This window comes from Ambystoma mexicanum, chromosome 4p, assembly GCF_040938575.1.
Source record: "Ambystoma mexicanum isolate Mex_15411 chromosome 4p, UKY_AmexF1_1, whole genome shotgun sequence".
NCBI lineage: Eukaryota > Metazoa > Chordata > Amphibia > Caudata > Ambystomatidae > Ambystoma > Ambystoma mexicanum.
This window is the reverse complement of record NC_090927.1, coordinates 1157376795-1157403474: the sequence shown is the minus strand read 5'-3', so window position 1 is coordinate 1157403474 and position 26680 is coordinate 1157376795. Positions and strand designations below refer to the sequence as shown.

The 26680-nt window shown below is 45.4% G+C and overlaps 1 protein-coding gene across 11 annotated transcripts in view; it reads left to right on the top strand.

Annotated features, from left to right (window-relative positions):
* Positions 1-26680, top strand: part of MAP7 (microtubule associated protein 7) — a 1989984-nt gene that overhangs the window by 645268 nt on the left and 1318036 nt on the right. For all 11 annotated transcript variants that reach the window (XM_069606765.1, XM_069606764.1, XM_069606762.1 and 8 more), the window contains one exon: positions 9960-10077. In XM_069606765.1, coding sequence (XP_069462866.1) covers positions 9960-10077 — 118 coding nt within the window. The remainder of the gene's footprint in view (positions 1-9959; positions 10078-26680) is intronic.

Sequence of the window (26680 nt, the reverse complement as noted above, 5' to 3'; positions counted from 1 at the left end):
TGGTCCTTCTGATGTCTGTGCCACACAGCACATCAGAGATTTGCATCTCTATTGGCAAACTCTGCCAGTTAATGACAAAACCTGAAAAGTTGAGCTACTTCACAATCTGGTAAGATACTGCCTAGCAACAAAGCATCTAAAAGATCATACCATGAAGAGGTGTCTATGCTGTAGATGACTACTTACTTGCCTAACAGAAAGGCATCTACTTCCTTAGATGTCATTGTGGACATGATTGGCAAAATGCACCATGATCCTTTCCATAATAGGAAATGACCAACAGGTTGCTGCAGATCTTGAACAAATTACCATTTTACTATACACCCTCTGGGGGTGGTGGTGATGCAGACTAGAACTCACTGGCATTTTCCATCCTGATGAGACGACTGAATTTGTCTATGCAAGCAACAAGGCAAGACCTATCAAATTGTTGAGCGTACTGAGTAAATACTTTTATTCAACTTCGGCCTGCATTACAGATTTAATATCTTGGGCCATCCATGGGATCTTGAACATTCCATTACCTACAAAACTCGCCTTGTTTGCCAAGCACTACAGTCATTTGGTACCCTCCACGAGGTAGCAAAACCCTGGATAAAGACTTCATATGACCTACCCTACATACATTCCTATGACACACACTAGGATGTTTCAAATATGCCTGTGTGCCTTTAAGAATTGTTTTGTGACACTTCAAGTGCAACAAATAGCCCTGTGCCCTGCCATCAAAATGCATAGTCTTCACCATGAGTGCTGCAAGAGTTGAGACTTTTGTGAGTAGATTATTTTGTTTTCCTAATGGTTCCTACATTGTTCCATTGCTTTAAACGTGCTGTAATGTACCTATGGTAATTGCAGCACGATCATGGTCACTGATGCGATAACTAATGTTGTGGAATTATTCTCCAAATGTTGGAACATGCTGAAACGTAGAACTGCTATGTCTTGAAGTCAAAGGTCAAACATCTTCTGTTCCCATTGTTGTCACAGAGGTTGGCACACGTGAAAATCTTCAAGGATAACCATTGCCAGCACAACTGAGAAATTAGAAGAATCAGCAGATTAAGCAAGGTACCTGAACACATCTGTACTTGAAAGTACTCAAAATTAGTCAGTTAACGTGAGCAGTCCTTGAAAATTCTACATTGTCAATTATCAGTCTAGTTCCGGGAACAGCCACAAGTTGGGTACACACTCTTGTCTTAGCACAGTGGAAGGCATCCTCGACTTCTTGTCGAAACAGGGAACTAGCATGTCACCTTTCTCGTTTAATTTTTGTACACAACACTGCTTGATCACCTATCACTAAAATGTTGCTAAAAGAATGCCAACAGGCCAGATAACTATTAAATACCATTAACCTTCCTTATTTTTTTTAAAATGCAGACTCAACTGTCCACTTGCTCTTTTTATCAGTTTGGATTGCCATCTGCACAATATTTAAGATACTATCCTATATTAAGTCATGTGTCTCCATGTCGCCCGCTATTCAGATCGCATTTCTAAGTCTGCCAATTTGCATTTCTCATAACTGCTGCTTATTGAAATGATAATGTTCTTTGGCCTTTTTGTGGGGCTGTGTCCCTGCACACTACCCCTTCCTGCGTATCCTGCTTTCCCCCCAGAAACTCCTGCTGTGCCTTCCATCCTTTCTGACCCTGTCATGCTTATCCTGCATTAAACTTCATTTTAACAGACTGCACATATATCAACATTTTGTTATTTTGGGGACCAACATATCCATACACACTAGAAAGAGCAATGTGTTGATTTCTGTTTAACAGGCATTACGTCCTTTGTAGACCCTGTAGATGCAACCCCTGTAACAATTCATGCTGCTACAGATGCTTTATTTTTTGTGTGCAAAATGTCCAAGAAGAAAAACAATTACGGTACAAGGTTAAAGAACTCATAGAAATATGAACCTGTATCTAGAAAATACACACAATTCCAGTTTGCTATGACTTAATTTAACAGTATGAAGATGGAACACAGTTCAACCTTAAGAGGAGGGTAACAAAAGTTGATTGTATAGGGAAGAAAAAGGATAGAAGTGTCAAAATTGGAGATTCACAAAGCGATCTCTGCAAAATATGCACTGCATTTCCTTCTAACCCAGCCATTCACCCTATCCAGTCGGTCCTGCTGGGTGACCTCTTTGGATGCTCGCCCCCACACAGTAGCAGAACCAACAGATCTAAAGCATTAAGTCAACGCCAATTGTCATGATCTCCCTTCCACATCAAGCTCTTCCAAAAATGTATGTGTTGCCTAAACCAAGGCTTCCACCTCTTTTCTTAGTAACTCCTTTTATTTTTAAGTGTGTTTTATTGGTTTTACAACAAGAACGTCACCATACACATGTTTACATCACAAAAGCAATGGTGTTGGGATCCTAAACAACGTACAAGTAGAGAGTAAAAGACATTGTACTTTTACTTTCGTTCCGTCTTGCTTCAACATGGCCCATATAAGGATCTTTGCAAGAGATATAATTCCATTGATGGAATTGACCAGTGCTATCCCCGTTCTGGCTCAACAGTCTTCTACCTCTTACCTGCCTTTTCCCCTCCCCCACCTCTCGCACATCGGAGTAATATCCAAAAATACACTATTCACATTGTCAACCTCAACACCTCTTAGTACCAATCAATCTACGCCCTTGAGTAGCCATCGTATACGACTTTGACTTCTTGTTCTGCCCCTTCCAGGCTGGGTCGAAGGGAAACGAGGATTAAAGTAAAAACAAGACCAACAGACACTTTACAGAGCAGTATAATTGCTGATGGGCTCCCTCATTTTTACCCCTCCCCCACTCCTTCCAATGAATTTCTATATTCAGTATAGTATTCCAAAAAGGGAAGCCAAATCATGTCTTTGTGGGAATGGGATTCTAGCAGGGCTGCTGTAATAGTTTCCATTTGATATATGGCATGCGCCTTTGTGAGCTATTCCCCCTTCGTTGGCAGAGTGCCGCATTTCCATGTACCTGTTAAAAGTACTCGTGCTGCTAACAGCAAATTTGTAGGCATGTGGGAAAGAATTGAATTTGCCCCCTCCCTATCCGTCTCTATACCGAACAAAACCAATAGTGGGGTTAACTTCCTAAGAATACCATCTATAGCCTGTATCCAGCCCAGGACTTCCTTCCAGTACATCTGCACCTTTACACCCCCCCCACCATTGATGCCAATAATAACGTATTTCTCCACAACCCCTCCAGCAATGCAGTGTTAACCCTGGAAACATTTTCGATAGCCGGTGTGGAGTCAGGTGCCATCTCATCAGTAGCCTTCCATTGTGCATCTTATATTGCATAGATATAGATGTGTTCCATGCCGCCCTATATATTACTGCCCATGTGTCTGGCTGTTGCTGCAGCACTAGTTCCTCATCCCACTTGGTTTGTGTAATGGATCATGGAAGGTGGCCCCTAGTAAGCAAAGCGCTGTATAATTGGGCTATTAAACCCTGTGTGCCTCGACGTTCACTCAAGATATGCTCTAAAACCGTAAGTGGCCTCCAAAGGGAGTCTCCCCAGCGCAGATCTTGCAGCACACTCCTCAACTGCAGATAGTGTAGTGGTGTTATTGTAGTACCGTGTTGTGTCTCCTCCAATTCTGCCTCCGACATGTAGGAACATTCCCTCCACATCTGCCCTGATTTCGCCAAGCCTTCTTCGTATTGCGGCTGAAAACGACTGACATCTATTAGTTGGTCCCTAATAGGCATTGCCCAAATGCAGCTGAGGGGGGATGGCCAGGATGTCACCCCATTCATGACTTGTGTGGGTCGCCAGAGTGACCACAAGACCGCTAAAATTGGGGTGCTTGCGGATCTTACGTGGCATGGTTCGGTATGGGACCCATTACTATTTACTCAGAGTTACTGGCTTAAATAACTAATTTTCCAGTTCCACTCATTGTTTCTCAGTGTTTTCGCACAGGTGATCTGGTGGGAATGCAAAATTGAGAGGTCCTATAATATTCAAAGAGATTGGGGTATCCTATCTCCCCTTTATCTTTTGGAGTGATCAAGGTCAAATATGCTACTCTGGGCTTCATATCCACCCACAAATACGTCAGGAGGGTCCGCTTCACTTCTGCAAGGAATACTTCTGGAGTAATCACTGGGAGAGTCTGAAAAAAGAACCAGAATCTGGGGAGAATATACATCTTAATGGACGTGAACCTTGCAGGCAAGGAGAGTGCCAATTTAGACCATCTCTGTAGATCAGCTTTGATGGTATTCCAAAGGGGCCTATAGTTTGCATCAAATAGGCTAGTTCAATCTTTGGTGGTCTCTGCACCTAGATATTTTATACCCTTTGTCTGTATTTGGAAGCCCCACTCTGCAACTAGTTGTGCTGGGAGGACAGCGTTCGGCTGGAGTGTTAGTGCAACTGTTTTATTAAAGTTTGCTTGAAATCCTGATAGCCTGCTGTATTCCCTCAAGGTTGTAAAAAGGGCAGGGACAGATTCCAATGATCGGAAAATATAGACCAAAATATTGTCTGCGAATAGCGCCAACTTATGTTCCTTCCCCCCTCTCTCGATCGTGTGGATTTGCGCATTTGTTCTAATTGCCTGCCCCAAAGGCTCCAACACCAGGGCATACAAGAGAGGGGACAAGGGACAGCCGTTTGGCGTGTCTGTGTCAGGTCAAAAAGCTCCAATGCTACACTATTGACCAAAAGTTTTCCTGTGGTGTTTTGGGATAGGGCAACGCCCCCGATAGCCACAGCTAGCCCAATCCTGCCCACTTCATTACTGTGTGCAGAAAAGGCCACTCGACTCTGTCGAATGCCTTCTCTGCGTCGCTAAACCTCAAAATGGGGCAGTCTTCCCTCTCGTCAATGGCAGCTATGAGGATGAGAGTTTTGCAAACATTGACGCACCCTGCATGCCTCTTGCATACCCGACGTGATCTGTGTGAACTAACTGGGGCAGAATCTGAGCTAAAGGGTTGGGGAGCATGCTAGTGCAGTTCTTTGCATCTACGTTTATCAGTGATATGGGGCAGTAGGACACACATTCTGTAATATCTTTGCCTTCTTTGGGTGTAACTATGATTCTCGATTCCATAAATTACTGCAGGGCCTGGCTGGTATCTAAAATTGAGTTGAAGAGTTTAACCAGAAAGGGAGTTAGCAAATTGCTGTTTGCTTCATAAAAAAGCTTGTGTATACCCATCCTGTCTGGTGCCGAACCTGCTTTCATCCTGGAAATAGCCGTTTGAATTTCTTCAGCTGTGATTGGGGCATTTAACCTGTCTCGGGTAGCCTTTGGCAGCAGTTTACGGGGGAATTTTGTTAAATAGCGTGCTATATCTTTCTCTGTCCCCTCCCCCTTGGCTGTATATAGTGTGGCGTAAAACCTTGAGAAGCGCTTCGTAATTTCACAAGGGTCCAATAACTTAATTCCCGCTTGGTTTTTAATCTTACGGATCACTCTATCTGCCCTCTGTTTTCGCAAACAATTTGCCAGCATGTTATGGCCTTTATCGCCTTTTTCATTATATACCTGCTTTAAATATCTCAATTGTGTAAGCGCTTTGCCTTGCCAAATATCACTTAGTTCTTTTTGGGGCACCCAATCTGCGCGGTAATTTCCATCCCGTTTGCAGGCTGAGTGTGAAGTTCTAGTTCCCTGCGCTTATCTCAGTTTTCAATTCTTTCTCTCTTTTCAACCTGGTCCTGTTTTTGTGTGATCCGTCCGCGATCAGGATACCCCAAATTGTGCCTTTCGCCGCCTCCCATAGCGTGTTAAGAGGCAGTTGACCTGTGTCATTTATAGTAAAGTAGTATTTTATTGCATCTGGCATAGTGTCTTTGAATAATGGGTCCTTATAGATGGTATTGTTGCAGACCCATCTACGCTCCGTGTAGACTGATGGGCCATGGTTTAATTCTAGCACACATAGTTTGTGATCCGACCAGGCTACTATCTCAATGGTTGCAGCTAGTATTGCGCCTTCATTCTCGGTGTCGATCAAGAGGTAATCTAAACGAGAATAGTTGAGATGGGGGGGGAATAAAAAGAAAATGCTCTGACCTTAGTGTGCGCTGTGCGCCAGGTATCTATCGGATGGTTTGCCCATAGTAATCCTCGCAATTTCTCCCCCGTTGAGCCATCCACCGCCTTTGCCCCCTCTCTCATGGAATCCCAATCTAAGTTGGGGTCCGCTACAATATTCAGATCCCCACCACACACCAGTGTGCCCTCCTTCCGACTATCTAAGAATTCAAAAAGGGACTCGCAGAAATGTAGCTGGTTATGGTTGGGTGCATAAACTGATCACAGTTTGAACTGTACGCAATCTTATTCTTCCTTTTACAACTAGGTACCTCCCTTGCTCCTCTCTGTTTGCTTTATTTGCAGGCCCACCGATCTCCTATATATGATTCCGACCCCACCCTACTTCTGACCACCCGAGCCCACAATGTTCCTCCTATTTCCCTACTTACGATCCTGAATTCCTTCCCCTGCGCATATTTTGTTTCCTGCACAAATAAGACATCCAGTTTGGAAAGTCTAAATTCCCTAGCTAACATGTAGTACTTTTGCGGTGGGTTTAAGCCCTTGACATAATCTTATCCCATCAAGTAGTGCCATGTTGGTGTATTCATTTTTGCGTTTCTACTCCTTTACGATAGGGTGTCGTTATGCATGGTACTATCATGTACACAGAATATCTGAGGTTGACTAGTGTGTGAGGTTGAATTCATACAATTAACTATGTCTAAATATTTCTCTTCACTCCTCTGTAGTGAGACCAACATTCCCACCGTCCTATCACTTAGCCCTCTCCCCTCGCCCAAGAAAAATGCCATCCTTGGCACTTCTCTACACCTGAGACGCCCCTACAAAAGAATGGCCACAGTCCAGGGACCCCTCTTCAGGCAAATATCATGAACTATAATGCTTCAAATGATTTAATGGCGGAAACCCTCCGCAACATAACTCAACTTTGACAGCATCCAACCTCTCGTGGCGTGGCTGTTCAGAGGCTACGAGCTTATTGACCTTTGTGACAAACGTTTTGAGCTATTTTGATCACATTAAATGGACAAGCCATCCCTTCTTGCTCAGAGAGTACGTAGTCTCGAGCCGAGTAGTTACTGTTCGCTTTGATCCTTCCCTTAAGGATTGGGCTTTCAAGGCATGCTATATCGTTTGTACTTTCTAGTACCTGGGGTTTGGCCTCTCCTTGGCGACAAGGGTGTGCTCTTGTAGAGTGGACCCCTGGGTTTCCTGGCTACATCTCTGTCGACCCCCAATATGCCCGCTGGTAGGCTCTTCAGCACACCCCTAGCTTCCTCCTCTGAAGTAACACGGTAGCCCTCACCTCGGTATTCTAAACTCAATGAGAAAGGAAACCCCCACTGATAACGGATTTTCTGTTTCTGCAGCCAAGTTGTCAACGGACGGCAGCTTCTCTGCTTATTCAGAGTGAGCACAGAGAGGTCCTGAAATATTTTAACACTTTATCCCTCGAATTCGAATGGGTTCTCTCTCTTGTCTTTTTGTAGAATGTCCTGTCTTTGCTTATGGAGGTGACACTTAGCGAGAACCGATCTTGGTCCATTCGGGTGGCCTCCAGCTCTATGTATTCTGTCAAATTCAATGTCGGGGGAACCGCCGAGTCAAAAAGTGATCTCACCAGAGCCTTCACTCGACTGCAGATGTTTCTCCTTGTCTTTCGCTGAGACCGAGGATACATATGTTTGTTGTCCGCTCCCGGTTCTCAAGATCGTCAAGCTTCAATTCAATGTCTCACTCCTTTTCTTCCAGATCCTGGAACCTGGCTTCGCAATTCATGGCGGCCAGGTCGCCCGATAGCTGGTTGTTCTCCACCGCCTCAATCCGGTCTTCCACTTTTGCCATTCTATCCTGCAAATCAGTGACTTTCTGTGAGACTGGACTTTATCGAGCGGATTTCCCCTAGTAAGAGTCTGATGTCTGCTTTGGTGGCACTGTCACTGTCATTCCCCAGTATATCTGGCGAGGTCTGCTCCTGGTCTTGCTCCATACTCGTCGAGGCGCTGCTAAGTTTCCTCAACTTCAGGGCCGTGCTCGGATCCAGGGTTCTAATAGGCACAGGGAACAATGCTCATCCGTCTAGGTGACCACTAGGGTAGTCACTCTTCTTTGCAGTGCCCAATGTGTGGTTCTTCTACAATGCAGGGACACTGTGGAGTTCTTTATGGGCAGAACCTGGGCATTAGTTCCTTTGCTTCCTGTGTTATTACCCTTTTTCCTGTGTGTTTTCTTCACATGGGAGCCCTAGCGCAATCCCAGGGCTTCTCTGCCGGCAATATCTCTTGTGGAGGACTTTGCTTGTTGGGAGTTTTTGTTTTTAAATGCTTGCACGCTTAAATCAGCCCACGCCATGTAAAAGTGTTGTCGAATTATCCCTCAGAAAGAGTACATGTCTCAGTGCCAGAAAATGAATTCACTGCTGTGATCACATTAGCCTGGAGAAGCTTTCTACCCTGCCATGCGCGCCGCGCTGTTCTCTAGTGGCAGGAGGCTGGCTTTGTGGTTATTTGTGCTTGGGTATCTGGCAGGAGGCTGGCTTTGTGATTATTTGTGCTTGGGTATCCCTGCACCGTTCCCCTGATGCTGGCGCTCACCCACGTGGTGGTTTGCAGCTGTTTAGGAGACAGCGGGGAGGCATCGCATATCAGTGTAATACTTTGTGTGTAACGTCGGACTGGTCTGCTCCCGACCCGGGTCTCCACTTAACATGGCTGATTGCCCCTCTTCTGTGCTGCATGCTCAGCCCCTACTGACGGGGGGCCGTGAAGGGTGCAGCCCAGCGTTTACCCGGGAGCCGTGCTCACGTGGAGGCCTGCCTCGCTTACCGGCAATGTTATGTGCTCTGCGCGTTCCTCCTCAGGCTGATCATCCGTTGCTATACCTTGGACGAGCTAAGGGTTCTTCTGTTTCTCTAGTGAGGCTTGTCTCCACTGACAAGTATCATGCATTTTGGAGGTCCCCGAAGCCGTCGGGGTGCGCAGGCCATTTTGCAAGCCTCGCGTGGTAGAGAACCGCTGCAGTCTAGTCTGCCCGTTCACCAGAAAGAAAGGCACAGTAGTTCTTCAGTTTTCACCTCTGTATGCACCGACCGTTCCGGATTCATAACGTTTGGTCGGAATGTTGTGAAGTTTAATATTTACAGGCTATCACCCCGTTTTCCCAGTGCCTGGAGAGGGAGATGTTGGCTCAGGCAGCCATAGCGTCCGCGCCCCCTGGTGGTCTTCTTAGTAACTCCTTTTTGACTAATTGGCACACCTTTTTCAACACTGCTGTTTGTTTCCCTCGCCAAGTCCGGGAAATCCAAAATGCAAGAAACTCTTGCTTGTGGGATTTCCTCAAGTGGCAACCACTGACCCATTGCCAAAGTCCATGGCCACGGTCCTCTTGTTGGTAACATGATTGCCATTGATATGAGCAACATGTGTCTCAATATTTCAAACACTGCTTCCAAGAAGTCTTGAAAGCTGTCTGTCAAAAGCATTTTCCCCAGAGGGAGTGGGGAAGTCCCAAAATCCTCAGATTTGATGCTGTGGAAAAGATTTAAAATCTCTTGACCCTTATTTGCATCTCAACTGTGGAAGACACAGAACACTCCTGCAGTTAAGGCCAAGTGTGCTATAATCACCCGATAATTAATGGCTAGGGATTGAATGATCATAATCTTTCTACTTTTGATAAATGTGAACACTAACGTAATGACTGTTAAGCCAAGGTGGAAAGGTCTTTGCATCTAGAGCATTTATCAATCAATTTCTTGCTCGCATCTCTTGACTCTAGCTCATAGGTTTCATTGACTTCTGTGATAAATTGTGTACACAAGTTTAAAGCCTGAAATTTCTATTTTGCTCCCCTGTCTGAGCAAAAGAGTGAAATCTGACTGATATCATATGTTGAGTGACTTGTACTGTTGCCTTTTAGGAACGCCATGAAGCTGTTGTCCGACGCACAATGGAGAGGAGCCAGAAACCAAAGCAAAAATCAAACCGGTGGTCCTGGGGTGGAACCCTTCAAACCAGTACGAGCATGAACAGCTCAGGTAAAATATGAGGGGTCGTTTACCAGTGCTCCATTCTCTTAAAGCAATTATGACTTCAAGTCCTTTGCGCAAGCTCATACAAAAAGCACTAAAAAAGGTTTTCTTATAGTAGTTGGAAATGCATATTAAGAGGTTGTCTTTGCCAATATTTAAATAAATACTGTTTTTTATTAGTGTAGTCAGTTAAACAATATTGTTTTTATGAATTCTGCTGTTTGAATGAAATAAGTCTGTTTTTAATGTTCTCCTATAACGGGGATGATTTATAAAACAAAATCTTTATTCCGTATTTAATGTTGGCTCAAAGGAAACAAATTTGTTGTTCTAGGGGAATACTGTCAACACTACCTTTCTTGGGCCAGTGCAGTGTAGGCACTTAAGGTGAAGATTTCTATTTTCTCAAACACCCAAGGGAACAAAATGTCCTTAGTTTGTTCTTTGTACTATACATTTATTTTGCCAGCTGCTGTTTTCCAAATCATGCGACAGATCACTTAGCTTCTTCACCTGGCTACATTTTTGAAATGTTGTTGTTATGTTTTGGGATGCTAAACTATCAACGTTTTGCCTTTTATTTCCAGGTTATTTTGTTGAAACATCATTCACGTGTCTCGATTTATCAGGCCTGGAACACCACTTCCGAGCATTGAGTGGTGCTAGAAAAACTGGTACAAAAACTTCCTGTGCTTTGTGGATTCACTTGTCTGTGATTACCATCCACGACTAGTACTCTTGAACTAGCTGTGTATATAGACTATCCTTGACACTGTGGCATGCGAAACACCTTGCTGTATAGTTTTCATGATGTAGTGGCCATACTTGAACATCATTAGCCTAGTGCAGTAACTCCCAATTTAAACTGGTGGAAAGAGCTTTTACATGCATAGTATATTTTTTAAATCATGTATAATTTTGTTACAGAAGGTATAACCACACATTTTATACCACACCTGTGAGGCATAAAATCGGCAAAAGGCAGAAGGTCCCCTAGTGATTATTTTCACATCTTTCATTCTTAGGGTACCCTAGTGCCCCATTATTTTACTGTCCTCACCATATCAGTCTTTTCATAACAGTGTAAAAGTTCCCTCAAAATACAAGATTTTGTTCTTGAAAATTAAAATGGGGTGAAAACAAGCCTGCCTATTCTTTTTAGACACTACTAACCTATTATATTGAGGTATTCAGACCATCATGCTAAATTATAACATTCTTAATCTTGATTCTGTAAGGATGCAGAAGGATGAGACAAACACACAGGTGACATTATTTTGGTGTAAAAATAAAGAGAACACCTATATCTCCCTAAATCTATGACTGGTTTCCCTGCCTCAACTAAAGTGTGAATGGGTCTGTCAGGATGTCTTAGTAAGTTAGAGTCCACTGCCATGTGTCAAAATGTCCCTATCTCTGTTGCTTACACTTATAACTAAACAGAAGCACCAACGTTATTGGCCCAGGAGAATGACTCCCTGCTCCTGGACTGGAGGGCACAGTTCTGGTTGCAAGTTCCTTACCATGGAGAATGCCTCCATTCTCCTGTGCTTCCTTTGGCTTTATTTCACTGTTCACAACACCACGGGGAAAGTCGCCCTTCCCTTGTCCTTTCTCAGGCTTTCTTTCACAGTTCCTAGCACCAGGGGGAATGTCTCCCTTCCCTTGGCCTTTTTGTATACTTGGTTTCACAGTTTGGCTCTCTACTTGTTTGTTCCGGTAGATCTGGTTCACTCCCCTTCTCAGGTTACTGCCCTGGGGAAGATGGCGTATACTGGTCTTCCCTTGTGGTTGCGGGTCGCAGACCTGTTTCTCCTTATTACGTGGATTTGTCAGACCTGGGTTGCTTCCCTTCTAGGTACCGCCACAAAGAAGATTAATTGTGTTAGGCTTCGGTTCTCTGGTGCTCACGCCTTCCATGGTGGCCAGTGAATCTGCTTGACCCCCAGTATGAGGCAGAAGCCCTCTAACGCTCTCTACATTTGTGTGCAGGTCCCAGACCCTTCTCTGGTTGCCAGTGATATTTCCGTTCCCACTGGGAGTAGGTATTTTATCCCTTAGGCTATGCTTAGCTCTCCACTCCATCGGGTCTCCCATGTTTCCCGTTAACTGTTTCCCAAACGGGACACGTCACCAGCTCTTCCATGGTTCGTGATTCTTCTCCAGTGGCTCATCAAGCCCTGCTGTTTCGGTGTCTGCAATGTCTCGCCCTCTCGTTCCCCACTAGGGAACAATAACTGATTGGACCCGGTGGTCCATTGCATAACAGGTGGGGGACTGCCACTCCTTCCGCGGTCCCGGTAGGAGTCAGTCTCCCTCTGACTTCTCTGCTGCTTCAGCATGGGCGGACATCTCACCCTCTCGCTCCCTTCGCCTCGTTGGAACTTTCTGGGTAGCTGCTGCGGACTCCTTGCTTCTGTGGTAGAAGTCCATCTTGAGTTTCCCTATTGTAGGGCTTGTCCCACCCTTGCTTAACGTCCATCCTTGTTAGTGGCTCTGTGGTAATCTCTTGATCCACCTCATCTCAGTACTTAGTTTTGTCAGCTTTCCAGGCACTGCAGAAATACTTGGATCTACTATTTTTAGATGGTGAATCTTCAGGTTTGCAGAGGTACATGGAAGTATTGAGTAAGATACTGTTGTCTAAATAGTAGTGAGGTGTGTAAGGTGTTTGGTGGGGGTTATTTTGTGTTCTCCCTAGATGTTAGTCCTTGTCCCTAGAGGGGGCGGTCTCTCCCCATGAGATCTTCCCACTGAGTACGACCCGCAGCGGAACTATCTGGTAGCTTCCTCACCTCCCTAGACTTATAGAAGGGGCTCCCACTCAGGGAGAAGTGAGGACGTCTAAGGGTTCATCACTATTCCTTAAAGAGTGCAATATTCCCAAGAATAATGTTTTATAGTTTATTTCATGCTCCATGTCTGGATTTCGATACTGCAAGTATCCCTATTCAATTTCCCCAATGCAGTAGAAAACCAGCTATGCACATTGCTGTCTCGTAAAAACAGATTCACAATACTCTTAGTAGTTTTTACATTCTTGTTTAATACGCCATTTGTGGCCTTTACTGGTTTACTACTTATGAACTTTACATTCCAAGCTACAGAGATATCACATTGTTACTCCCAGTTTGAGGAATACGCAGATACATTATATGATTAGGTTTACAAACTGGGGCTTTCTGCCTTAATGGAGAGAGCCATTCCGTTTTGCTAACTGACTTAATGTCAGAAATTTGTGCAAAATTCATGTTCTCGCACTGCCTGGTAAGTTCACTGATCCGCTGAAGATATGAGTTATTGTTTCAAGCAAACAGTCAAATTAAGCGAAATAAACAAAGTCTTTGGCGATATATACAAACATCCAAATATCTCTGTTCTGCTTATTCTGGGATGGTGTTCCAGATATCTTTGATAGTCTCTCCACTTACTTGTTGGTGAGTTAAATGGCCAATGTAATTGCTGGGTCTTCTGCTGACCTCTGTGCGAACATGTCCAGTCCGAGTGCCGTCTGGAGTGCATTTGTGGTGACTTATTGGATGTATTCTGTGTCTCCTTCCCTCGGTCCCTAGGTATTATGACAAATCTTTGAATGACATCACTTCTCCCCAGGAGGGAGCCTTTCACTGTAAGGCTAGGGTGTGCAGTCGCTAACCAGTATTCCCCCTAAGGGTGTTAACATGCGGGAGGACCTTTCAGGGGACACTCCCCTCTTCGGGATAAGGTTGTACATTCTAGGCCACACAACCCTGATTCCATTCTTTTCCCCATCACACAGCCCATAGCTCCATCAAAGGGCACTCCTTCCCACACCCACATGTTGTATTACATACTGCAACCTATGATGGTACTGACAGGAGTAAGCCCTGAAGAAACATTGAAACTGATAAGGGACTTTGACAGTACTGGCACAAGTAGGCCATGAGGAGGCATAAAGATTGCACCACTGAAGAAGAAGCAGCGTTTGTGTTCCGTGGGGGCGGACACACCAAAGAAAGATACAAATCAGAGACACCTGACCGGAAGTCAAGCCCATCTGGGTCAAGCATTCCCCGAAGTTGCGAGAGGCGAGGAAGCTGCCAAATGAAGCAGTCCAGAAACGGCAGAGACCAGAGACTAGAGGACGCAAGCGGGAAGCGGAGAGCTTCTCCAGTGGTCCCGACGGCAGCAGATCCAAGGACCGGTAGAAGAAGGCTAGGCAGTGCTGCAACCTCCCACAGAGGGTGGACTGTGTGGTCCCACAACGACGCAGAGACTGCAGGGAGCTGACAGACACGGAAACGCTGCAAAATGACCAAAGCTGCCGAAGATCACAGGAAGCCAGGAAGAGACCAAGGTCACTCCCTGTAAGAACCAACTCTTTTACCCACACTCTTGGACATGATTTGAGTGTGTTCCTTTGACTCTAGATGTGTTTAATGGGCTATGGGGTCTTTTACTCCATAGGGCTTCATGTGTTTTTGTGATGTGTGTTACACAGCACCCTCAGTGCAGTAACACAGGGGTGTCATAGTGACCCCCCAGTATAGACTCCATACCCTGGGACTGACTACTGTCTCCCAGGGCATGTAAAGTCACCATTGACTTTACTAGTCTTGAATTCTGAACAGAACAAGTACAAACCATCATATTGTGGACGTACTGGCTGGGGCAATTTGATTGCCCCGGGGTCTGTTAGTCGAAGGGGCACATCTCCGTCCCCCCTGATCGAGTTTTGGCTGGTGGCAGTGGATACTACTTTTTATATTCAACCACAAATATTTCTCTATGGGATTTTCCTTTGTTCGAGGCTACTATCTTTATTTATTTAATTACGATAGCCTCGAACATACCGCCGGTTTATTTATATATTATTAATTCTCCGGTTGGTATTTTTTTGCCAAAACTCGGTTCTGAAATGGCGTTTGTGTTCTCTTCTGTAACTCCAACCCAAGTCGAGCCCTTTGTTCCACTTTTTGGCAGGCTTCTCCACAGAAGCCCTCCAAAGTGGTGCCACTCTGTCTGGGGTACTTAGGAGGGGTGGAGGGGGATTTAGGCACCCTGGACTGAGTTGCCTAGACAACTCAAGTCGCACTCCGTCCTGATTGGCCCAGCTCACCACTTAGCATGTTTGAGTGACAGCTAGGCTGAGTGAATGGGGGTTTGCTGCATAAAAGCAGGCCTTTGGGGACTGGAACTTCAGAAGTCGCCACAGGACCTAAGAATCCGATGAGGGAGAAGCTGAGCCGACCTGCTACGACGACACCACCGGTGGAGCCCTGCGGAACCGTCTCGCCACTTTTCCCAACGACAGAGGAGATCTCCCGCCGGAGAGTCTTCTTCCTTTGACTGGTGGGGATAACCAGTTCCACCGTCTTTTCGCTTTCCCGACACATCTCGTGGCCGCCTTGCCTGTGCCAAGCACCCCGGCAACCGGAATACCACGTTTTACCACGACCGCGAAATAAAGGGTAATACCTTTAACCGGAAAACTCCACGGCTGGCCTCTTCCCTGGCAGTGCAACGACCTTCATCTTTCCTCCAAGTCGAGATCTTCTCTTCTTCTGGACGACGCCAAGACTTGCACCCGCTGCCAGGAACAACTGCCACCGCTGGAGGATCCTTCCCACTTAAGGTACCGTGTTCCGCCTGGCTTCCCTTGCCACCGACTGTACGGGGTAGATTTAGCCCCCGGCTTTCGAACCTGAGTTAGCCTGGGACACCCTGGCTAAACTTTTCTGAGTCTCTCTAAACTCTTTTCGAACTCTCTGCAATACTTTCAAAGCCTAGTGTAACTGTGTGATCTTGGGCGCATTTGTGCTCTGCTCTCTCGAAGAGTAGGCCCAGCCTATGGACTTTGGCTCACCAGTGACTTTTTGCTCTTCTGCCTTGCTAAAAGTGTTCCTAAATCTTAGAGTGGTGTATCTTCACATATTCTGCCTTTTTCCCTCCCTTTTTCATGAACTTATTGGAGTGCCATCTATAGTTAAACGCTCACCTCTGTCTGGAAATAAGTGGTGTTAACTAAGACTTGTCTGATAAGGAATAAGGGTTTTATATATCATAATAGTAACTGTGTTTAGAGTGTTTTACAAATAAAAGTGCTGGAGTGTTTCAACTGTGTGTTTTTAAATAAATAATTATATACTTTGATACCAGAGCTCTGGTCATTGTTTGCTTGTGCTATTGTATCTGAGTGCCTATTGTGTATACTTTGCATACTGCCTAACTCTTCTTGAGGGAAGTCTGACTGCTCAGCCACAGCTACCAGGTAAATCTGGGTGGTACAGACTGCTACCAAGTGGGTTTACTGCTAACACCTGTAGTCCTAAATCTTTTGCAGTGTCCCCAAAGGGAACTGCACAGGTTTCTGCCTAACAGTAGCAGGCCTATCTTGCCGTATGCTAAGGTGGAATTTCCCTACCTGAACAAAACTAAGGAATGTCTGAGTTAAATAGTTCAACTTAAGTCTATCTACGTCCAAAACCTATCCTTGCCCTCAAAACTAAAGCAAAACAGTGTGTAGGGATGTCAACAATGAAAGAAATGGTGATCAACATAAAGTTATGTGCTTCATCCAGCTCTTAGCTTCCTTTTCAGCTATCCTTCCCCAAGTTCCACAAAAAATCTCAAGATAACCTTTCCCAAGTTCAAACAGTTTCACAAATCGTGTCGTTCCCTTCCCCAAGTTCAAGCCAATACAGTTCCACACAGTCCTCGGTGGTTCTCTTCCTCAAGTTCAAAACAACACAGTTCAAAAAAGTGTCTTGACAGTCCGTTTTCAAAACAGCATTTGTAATTCATCAAGTCTCAGGGCTTCCTCCCATAAGACTTCAAGGGAACAACTGTATTTGTTTGAGTATTTCAAAGTTCAACGTAACATGTGGTCAACCTGAAACTCCTTCTGGTTGGCTGCACCAGTTCCCTTAAAGTGTTTATCTTTGTTTTATTTCACAATTTATTTAACTTTCACAATTATAGCTTACTGGTCTAGGCACAGTAGTCTGACCACACGGTCCACCCATCACAGGTCGCACCACCAGGAACCCCATTCTGTACTTTCTCCTGTGTACAGATTCACATTCATTTAGTGTTCCTTATTCAGGTTGTTGACCTAATGGGCAGTTTCACACTTGCCTGGCTTCTCCTGGTTAGCCTCTTTGCTTGACCACAACATGTCACACATCTCTTTCCAGTCTTTGGCCTTGCCGCACTGAGCCCATTCATAAAGTTCACTTTGTGGTGGTCTGGTTAATGCCCCATGTTTCTGTTACTTGTTGACACTTGCACTCTCTTCTGTAGGCTGTTTTCAAATGGGCACTTTCCCTTTTGTCTTTCATCCGTTATTAGCTTTGACCATTAAGTTGTATTCAGTTTGTTTGTCAATATGCATAACTTGGTTTTCTTTCAAGTTTTCATTCAGTTTAGTATTCAATATGCATATTTTAGCTTTGTTTCGGGTTTTCATTCCGTTCAGCATTGAAAAAGCATTGTACGGTAGTTTACCTATGCGCAGCCCTCTAGAAGCGCCCTGGCACTGAGTGACTTCCCTGACACTCGCTGGTCCTCGGCGTCCTCTCCAGCAGCTTCTGGTGCCAGTGTGCTGGCCTCTGAGCCCCGCTCGCACTCCGGGTGCTCGCCTGCATATGCCGGTTGCTCTCCTTCCCCAGCAAGGCCGCGTGCGGCCCCCATTCTTTCCGGCTACACGCTGCCCAATATGGAGGCTCCACCCTCATGGAACCTCCAATTTACCTTGTGCTCCCCAGGTTTTCTGAGCATGGGCCGGCATCCTGGCTTCCTAGCAGGACCCACTGCGACAGCCTCCTCACGTCACTGGTCTCCTGCTGGTCTCTCTCCCCAGTTTTCTGCTGTTCTACTGCTCTTCCTTTATACACCTGCAACCACTTGACAGGTTGCAGGTTTTGTCCCACAATTAATCTTGCCTGACCATAGTTAAAGGGACCTGCCTGACCTTCTGCAGGCATCTTCCTAGTCCTAGTAGCAGTACCAAAGTGTTGAAATTAAGTTTGTGTGTTCATTACTCTTTGTCGTCTCTTTCTCATCCTACTGTCAGAAGTCAAATGTGGGGAAATGAGGCGAGCTATTCTATAGTAACCATGCATGCTCATGGATGGGTAAGTTGGTTCTCAACAGGGAAAGGGGGATACCATGTCTTGCCTACCTTACCCTTAACCCTTTTCACTCCCTTTCAGATGCTTCTGAACTGGTTATCTCTCCTGTTATTTTGTTGGTCAATGGGACGTGGATAATAGTATCCCATTACTGCCTCTGGGATAGAGGATTCTTCATGAAAGGGAAACGTGGAAAACAGCGTCTCACCTGAGGACGTCTCAGCCCGAATCTCCCAGGGAACCTCCACCCAGGTGATCCTCTCTTGCCTTTCCAATCTCAGTGCCAGGATCCAAAATCAATGGCCTTTCCCTGGCCACCCGAGAAGAGGCTCACTAGGGGAGTAGATGTGAGGATGCCCTGAGGTTTCTCACAGGTTTCAGCTTCCAGCCATCAATGTGGCCGGAGCCTGAAAGTGGGCCAAGAAGGGTTGGTGACCCTATAATGAATAGAGTGCATCCGAGGAGTACTTCCTCGTCTCATCAGAGAAACCACTTGCCACCAGAGAAGGGGCCAGGTCACTAAAATAGTTGAAAGAAGCAACAGAGGAGAACATCCTCAACCACGTAGCCATAGGAAGAACAGTTAAAAATGGCTATGGAACCCAAAGCAAAGTGCAATACAGCATAAGGAAAACCTTGCCCAATTCAGTGACCAGAGGGACATCACTGAAACTCATAGAAAGAGTTGGGACCCTGTAAGAGCCTGGGAACAGAGGCCAACGGAATTGCCAAGCTGGCAGGAGTTAAAAACATTACAAGTTATTATATCAAGAAACAGGAGAAGTGAGTCCATGCCCTTGGTCCAAAGTGTGTGGACACTGTGATACATCCATAGACGCCAAGAGAAGGAAGACATTCACTTGGTACAGATTCTGAAAGCTGAACTAATATCGAAGTCAGCAGAACGTCAGGGGAAGCAGAAGTCATTCCCCTTGGCTTGTGCCTTTTTGTAAAGAGAACATTTCTGAGTGTAGCAGAAGAAGGGAGGCATTCTCCTGGTCGAGGATATTTTGTGTTTGAACTGTGTCAGGAGAAGGGAGACATTCTCTTGGTGGAAGACTTTACTTTATTTAGCATTCTTAAGTTTAAGTGTTAAGGGGCAGAAGTAGGGTTTTGGACAAGCACAGTGCATATTATTTGATGGACATTCTGACACCTCCTTAGTTTAAGGTTGAAGCAGGGAAACCCATCATAGAGTTGGAGATAGGTTTTTGCAAAGCTCAATAAAAGTGTATATCCATACCATGCCCCGTCTTGGTCAGTCTCATACTTCTACACCCTTACAGTCTTCTGTCCTGGATGGCGCAAAATGGCCTGCTGGGTTTTGGTCAATACCAGGACAATGAACAATGTCAGTCATACTCCTGCAGGTGGATACCCCATATTTTAATGTGTGGGTGCATCTTTGTTTGTGGGTTTCCAAAAAGCAACCTGATGTTCTGTCACTAGGGTGAACTTTTGGCCAATGACAAATTGGTGGAAGTGTTCCCCTGCCCACGCGGCAGCCAAGCTCTCCTCAGCTTGCAAATAAGCACTCTCTGTTGGCGACAACCCCTTGCTAGCATAGACAACTATGTGACTTTGCATGGAGAATCTGGGGCCCCTGGCGTCACTTTGGGCTACGATGGCTCCTAGATCCACTGAACTAACGTTTTTTCGATAATGTCTTTGTGCCATGATGGGTTGAAGTAGGCTAGCAGTTTGGCTGCAGCCAGAGCCCTCTTTATACGGCCAAACACTCTCTGACACTCCCCCGATCATTGAAAAGATGAGTGTTATGTCTTGACTGTCGTGTAGAACGAGGATACCTCCGTCCACAAGTGCCGCACAGGGAGATTACAAATGTCACTCTCTGTGCAGCCCTTGAGGCCACAGGTGGGAGATGATCTTCCGGAGCCACAAACTTCTGGGAACCCCTGGGCCACTGCAAATAAACACTGGTTAAGTAACTAGCCACAACAATAATCACAAACCAAACAACAAGAAAGGAATGGTCTTACCAATGGCTGATAGATGCGGTTCAGTTAAACCTAGTGAGGGATTCCGGGACCCACCAATGTCTTGCCTTCGATGCAGGTTGTTCCTCCAAGAAAGGTAGGTGAAGTTCTTGAAGGCACCGGGCCCACCTGCTGATGGAGTCCACCAAGAAGTCCAGAAAAAACAAAACCAAGGCAAGTATCAGAATGGAAGACCAAAGGCAGTCCGTGATTCGTAACCAGAGTTCCAATATCCAAAAGCCAGAACACAGGGCAATCCAAGAAACAGTCCGTGAAACAATCCATAGTTCGAATTTCAAATGAGCCAAATATGAACGTAGCGCCAAACAGTAGTCACGAGAACAGCTGTGAAGCACTGAACACTCGTATCCGAGCGTTTAAATAGTGGTGCTACGTTTGTCTTCTGGTCATGTGGTCTGCACCCGCATCACGTGATTGTGTTGTTACACGTGAGTCGGAGGTGTCGGCCACGTGACGCGGAAGCAGGAAACAAGGCCGATCCCGCAACTGCCACGGAATACGCCAATGGAGCGGGCGTCCGCGGTGGTGGGCTGGCCGTTGGCGCTGGCGCCCTGGAACACAGGAAGAAGGCAGCGGTGGGTCCCGGATCCTAGCCTGTGTATGGGGCATGGTGGAGGTATGGGGTCTGGGGTTTTGGGGGTTGACATCGGGAACAACGGGAACTCCTAGGGACGTGACAATGAGTCTGTCTTAAGTAGCTGATGGAGGGCATCCATAGTTGTTGCTTAGTTTGGCAGATATCTTTCACAGTATCGTGCAATGTCGAGAAAGGACCACACTTGAGCAATCTGGAAAGTCGCAAAGAGGTTGTCAATGGTGCACTTTTTTCTAAAAGATATGGCCATAGAAACAGAGGCCCCTTTTGTTGATGTCACACTTGTTGAAGTTTAACATTATGCCTGCTTCTTGAACTGCTGTGCAGATAGCCATCAATGCCTGGTCATGTTGCTCTTGGGATTTGCCATAGACCAGGACATTATCACTATAGTTAAACACTGTCTTGAACGGGAGAAGTAACTGAGAAGTGTGCAACCTGAGAAGTAATGCTAGGTACAAAAAAAATTAAATATGTGGAGAACCAGTGGGCAGTATTGCGTTATGCAATATAGACACGAAGCACTAAGGAAATAAGGTGAGATCCAGCCCAATTTCAAATAAGAGACTGATTATGGGCCTAATTGTGCCAGAGGTATGGGTAAAGCACTTTGAATCACTATGCTCTTCAAATCGAGCAGTAATTGAGTTAGGGATAGAAGCCATGAGTATCGGTGAGACCAAGACAAAAGAGGCTTGTGGATTTACTGCCCAGATTGTGCTCTTTTTCTACCAGTGTAGTTGAAGAAGCTATTCTCTCATAGCACAATGGCAAAGCCCCAGGACCTGACTTCATCCCAGCCAATCTCTTCCAGAGCAATTTAGGCATATGGTTCCCTTTTTCTCAGATTTTATTTTGATGAAGTTAATCGGTCTCTTGTACTTCCTCATAGTTGGAAGTGAGCAGCAATAATCCCAATCCGTAAAAAAGACGACCTGGATTTGTTAGAAAATGATAGACCTATATCACTAATCGACTCACTTGCCAAGATTTATGCAAAGGTTTTACTCCATTCCCTTGAAACCTGGGTTGAGGAACACATCTTGTTTAGTGCACAGGCAGGGTTTCGAAAAGGAGTATCGACTAGTGACCAGGCCTTCAGGCTGGACCTTATTCTCCAAAAATGTGTTAGACTTCGATCACAGCCCACTTACCTGGCGTGCCTTCGATACTGTCCCCAGAAACAAATTGTGGAAGGTCTTGGTAGATCTCCCCCGGTTCCGGTCTCACTTATCAAGCCCATTATCCCCATATATTCTAGCAATTATGCATGTGTAAGATGGAACGATGGGTTAGAACTAACATCCATTTGCAGTTACGATAGGTGTAAGACGGGGTCCTGGCCCCTCTCCTATTTCTTTTGTACATCAACAGCTTTGCCGCCGATATTCAAATGTCATCACTGGCTGCATTAAAACCGGGTTCCGTTAAATGGAGCCTTCTGGTTTTTGCAAATGACGCTGTGCTTCTGGCTAAAAGCCCCAATGGCCTACAACAACCGACGTCCTGTGGACTGCTCTGCCAAAAATCTGACCATAAACTCAGCAAAAACTAAGACTATGGTTTGCTGCCCCCAGACTGGTTCCCCCAAGATTAAACCAAAATGTGACTTGAATAAGTCTCCACTATCTATGGAGAGTTTTGAGTACTTGGGGATATCCTTTGGGAAGGATCTGAAATGGGCCAAACAGTTCAAAAAAAGTAATCTAACAGTGGCTAGACAAACTGGTGTGATGACCACCTTTGCAGCTTGTCTTGGAGGCAGGCCCTTGTCCTCAGCAATGGTGGTGTATATATATGACTCAGGCAGGCCCAGAACATGTCTATGGTGCAGAACTATGGGGGCATATTGTGACTACTTTGCTACAGAAATTGGAGAACAAGTCTTTTAAACGTCTCCCAGCCAGTGCGCCATTGGTCCCAGTGGTCCTAGAATTAGGACATGTAGAAATCAAGTATGGGGTGATTCTAAAACCCTTCATTTATTGGATTAAGATCTGGTCTATGGCGTAACTTGTCCATATACAGAGGGTCTTGTGGAAGTTCTTAAAATGGAAGGTGTAAAACTGATGCCGTGGTTGAAGCTTATCAAGCATCTTCTCTTGGTAATCAATCTCAATTTTCTATGGTCTCACCCCTTTAGTATAAATGGCCAATAAATGAGTCTGCTAAGGACGAAATTCCATGAGTGAGTTACAGGGACAAGACTGAGCATTTGTTATGCGGGCCGATTATCTGCTAGCTATATTGTGTGTAAATGCGATCTCGCCATAGAGTCTGATCTTGACTACCCGGCGGGAAGAAAGAAGAAAGCATTGTTTTCTAAATTTCGCCTGGGGATTCTTCCACTTGCAAAATTCATGAGACCATGGAGGAAGGGGTTGCCTGCGCACTGTCCAGCATGTCCCACTTAAGTTGAAGATGATGTGCACTTTATGCTGATGTGTCAGGTATACAAAAATTGGAGAACCAAATGGGTTGAAGCTATCATTAATTCCACAGGGCGATCAACACCAGGAGAGACACTCTTATTGTTATGAAACTACATCTGTCCCTGAATGCCTTTTAATGTGGTTTCTATTTATGGCTTTCAAAAAAGGGAGAGCTATGCTGAAAATGCTGAAAATGTCTATTTATGAAACTGAAGTGGAGTGAAAATGCTAATGAAATTGTGCCTATGAACTATTATTCACCCCTACTGTTTCAGTGACCTTTGTAAAATGTTATGAGCATTGTCCTTAGTATGTTTTTTGTATTTTTGTGTTTGTTTGCTCTGCTTTTATGGTGTGCCACCGAAATAAAGCTGAATTGAATTGAATTGGCAGATAGTTTCTTGGAAAATCTCTGCCGCAGAGAATATCCCAAAATCGAAGTTTTTTTAGCAGAACAATCCATCATGAGTGCCAAACGTTGTATAACTCCAAATAATTGTACCCTTGGTTTGAGAACCTTGTGGCCTTTGTGATGTGAGAAACCGAAGGGTATCTCATCTGTTAGTCCTCAGGGACTTGTCATCCAGGTGGCCAGTACACGGCCATCGCTTTTGGATCCGGTTCCTGGGAGTGGACCAGTGCAGGAGGATCTCCTGGGTGAGGGGTCTTCAGGGAGTGGGGGTGAAATGGCTGATGGCGAGATGTGGTAATTCACCCTTATTTTGTTTATCAAACCCATTCTATGTTTTAGTGTTTTAGGGTGCTCTGAGATACCAACTCCCCCGCCCGCACCCACTCTTTTTACACAAACACTGAGCCGAAGAAGAGGATGACTGAGAATAACAACGCTGACTTGCATACATCGTACTGGCCATGTCCCGCTAATCGGGTCGGGCAAAGTCAGGCATTTAATCCTAAATCGATACACCTGATACCAATACTCGAATAAAAGGCAGAAACCAAAGAGACACTCAGAGCAAGGCGGAACACGAGAACGAAGGCACACTTACTGGAGCAGAGCAACAGACCAAGGGATGAGAGCAGCGGGCCGAAAACCCGTAGGCTTCCCTATTGGAGTTCGTTGCCTCCGACAGGCCCCGGAAGGCGCGTGGAGAAGGCCAGATCCCACAAGTGAAGATTGTATTGTTTCATTGATGCCAGCAACCCTCCTGGGTGAACGGCAGAGTTGGGGAGACGAGATCAAGTATGTGGTACTAACCTTGACTCAAAAATCTGGAAAACTCCAGACAAGTAAGAGATGCGCACAGCCAGTGAGTTGGCAAGCAACCTGAGAGACCGGTGTGTGTTAAAGTGAATGAAGTAGCAACATCGTATCACAAGTGAAGGCTGCACGTGTGTGGATGAGAAGCGAAAAAAGGCAGACCTGTGAATGAACTTTGATGTAAAGAACAGCTGGAAAATCAGCGATACTAAGTAACGGGAGTGGTCCGGTGCAAGGAATTAACCCACTCAAAAGTCTCAGTGAAGGGTACTTTGTTTAAAGCGAGAAAGTGAATGAACAGTAAAAGTAAAAGGAAGAAGATTAATTCCTAGAGAAAAAAAGTGAAAGTAACAGTGAACTTTGAATCATAGTGGTCCTGCAGTGGTCTGACAAATAAGGCACGCAAATTCGAAAGTTTTTGACAACTGAAAAGGGGTCAGAGCCCGGAAGAGGGTGACCCGAAGTTTGTGTTTAAAGTTAGCCCAACAGAGGGAGATCCAAAGTGAAATAAGCTTGGGGGAGGGAGCCCCCCCCCTTGTAACCTGTGTTTAACTTTATCGTAGGAGATCTGAGCCCAGCAGAGGGAGATCTTTTGGGTATATGTTGGATAAGACATTATTTTGAAAGAAAGAAAGAGTCTCGAGCGTGGAAGGCCAGGCGGCCCGATCCACAGCTTTTTGAACTGTGTATATTGTATGGAAAGCCGAGAAGTGTGTGTCATCCTGCCTACAAGGATTGCCTTACTCTGTGAGCCCTAACGTGTGGAGGAAAGCTGGTTCAACCACATTATCATTTGAACACTGATTTTTCCTTTTGTAGAAATTTTACTTTTTACACGTTTTGTACAAGATCTAGGGCAGGGATTCGGTTTTTTAGCATAGGTCATTTTTGATTTGACACACTCCACTAGGACTGCGTTATGTATTATTTGATGGTCCAGACTACTCCCATCTTAGTTATAGAGCAGAATAGCAGTTTTCCCAATCCCAACCATTTAAAGAAAGGTTTTACAAATTGTAGCCATTGTGTTAGTCTCTGCTTGCGATACCTTGCCTCCCCTAGAGTGATGAATCAGCGAAGATTCCTCCCAGAAACCTGGCCTGGGACCCTCCTCACGTGGCCAGGGAAAGGCAGATGCTTTCTGATACTGACCCTGTGGGTGGTGTACTGCGGGAGAATCACATGGGGGTAGGGGAAACAGACCAGGAAGACTGGGAAGCCCAACTGTTTAACTTTCCCCGTAATCCCACACTTTTGATGGCTGTTTGCCAAACTGCAGAAGTTGAAAGAACTAACTTTACAAAGGGGGTCTACAAGTACCATACTCCCAGAAGTACTGGAATGAGTAACTTGGCTGAAGAGGCATGATGTAGCTGTAGTCAGGCAATTAAGCCTAACTGCACACACCTGAAGGAATCTGAGAGGCGTAAAAGACCCCCTCAGGTGCAGTCAATTGGAAGGTGTAGAAGGAGCTGGAACTATGATTAGAATGAAAGCTATAGCAGAAGGAAGAAGGCACACGACTGGCAAACCAAGCACAAGTGGGAGAACAAGAGGGACGCCAGAACATGGAGACAGCAGATTTCACCTGCTCGTTCTGAGAGGGTTCTCTTCCCTCAAACTCTGAAGTGCAGAGGCTGCACAGCGGAAGACATGCAGGAGAGCTGTCTTTCTCCATGTAAGCCTGATTGCCATAGTTGCCAAGCTGCAAACGTGCAGGAGACCGAGGCAAGAAATAATTCTCAAGCCATGAGTCACCGCAGCAAAAGCATCTCCCAAAACGTGTGGCCAGACCAGAGACACCTTTTCAGGAGAAAGGTGTGGGTCCCCAGTGAACCTGGAAGCAGCAGAGGTTGTGGCAGCAGTTGGGAAAGCAGTGGGACCCGCAGAGTCAGTGTATAAGAAGCCAGTGAGTGAAAAAGAGCGTTCTAAAACATTGCTCTGCATTACCAGCAACAGTATCCAGCTCCCTGTTAAGTCGCATAAGACTTTAAACGAGCAGAAGTTCTTTGTTGCTGCTAAGATACCATGAACAATGAAATGTAGCACTTGTATATGACATGAGAGGTCTTTTACTCTTGTGAGAAACCAACGTTACTAAAATCCATTGTTCCATTATTCAAAGACTGTTATTGCTTGAAGGAGAGGTAGCATGTCCCTAATTAAGGAGAGGGAATGCTGCTAGGACCATTACTGAATACCTAAGCAATACAAGAGCTACACTCTTTAAC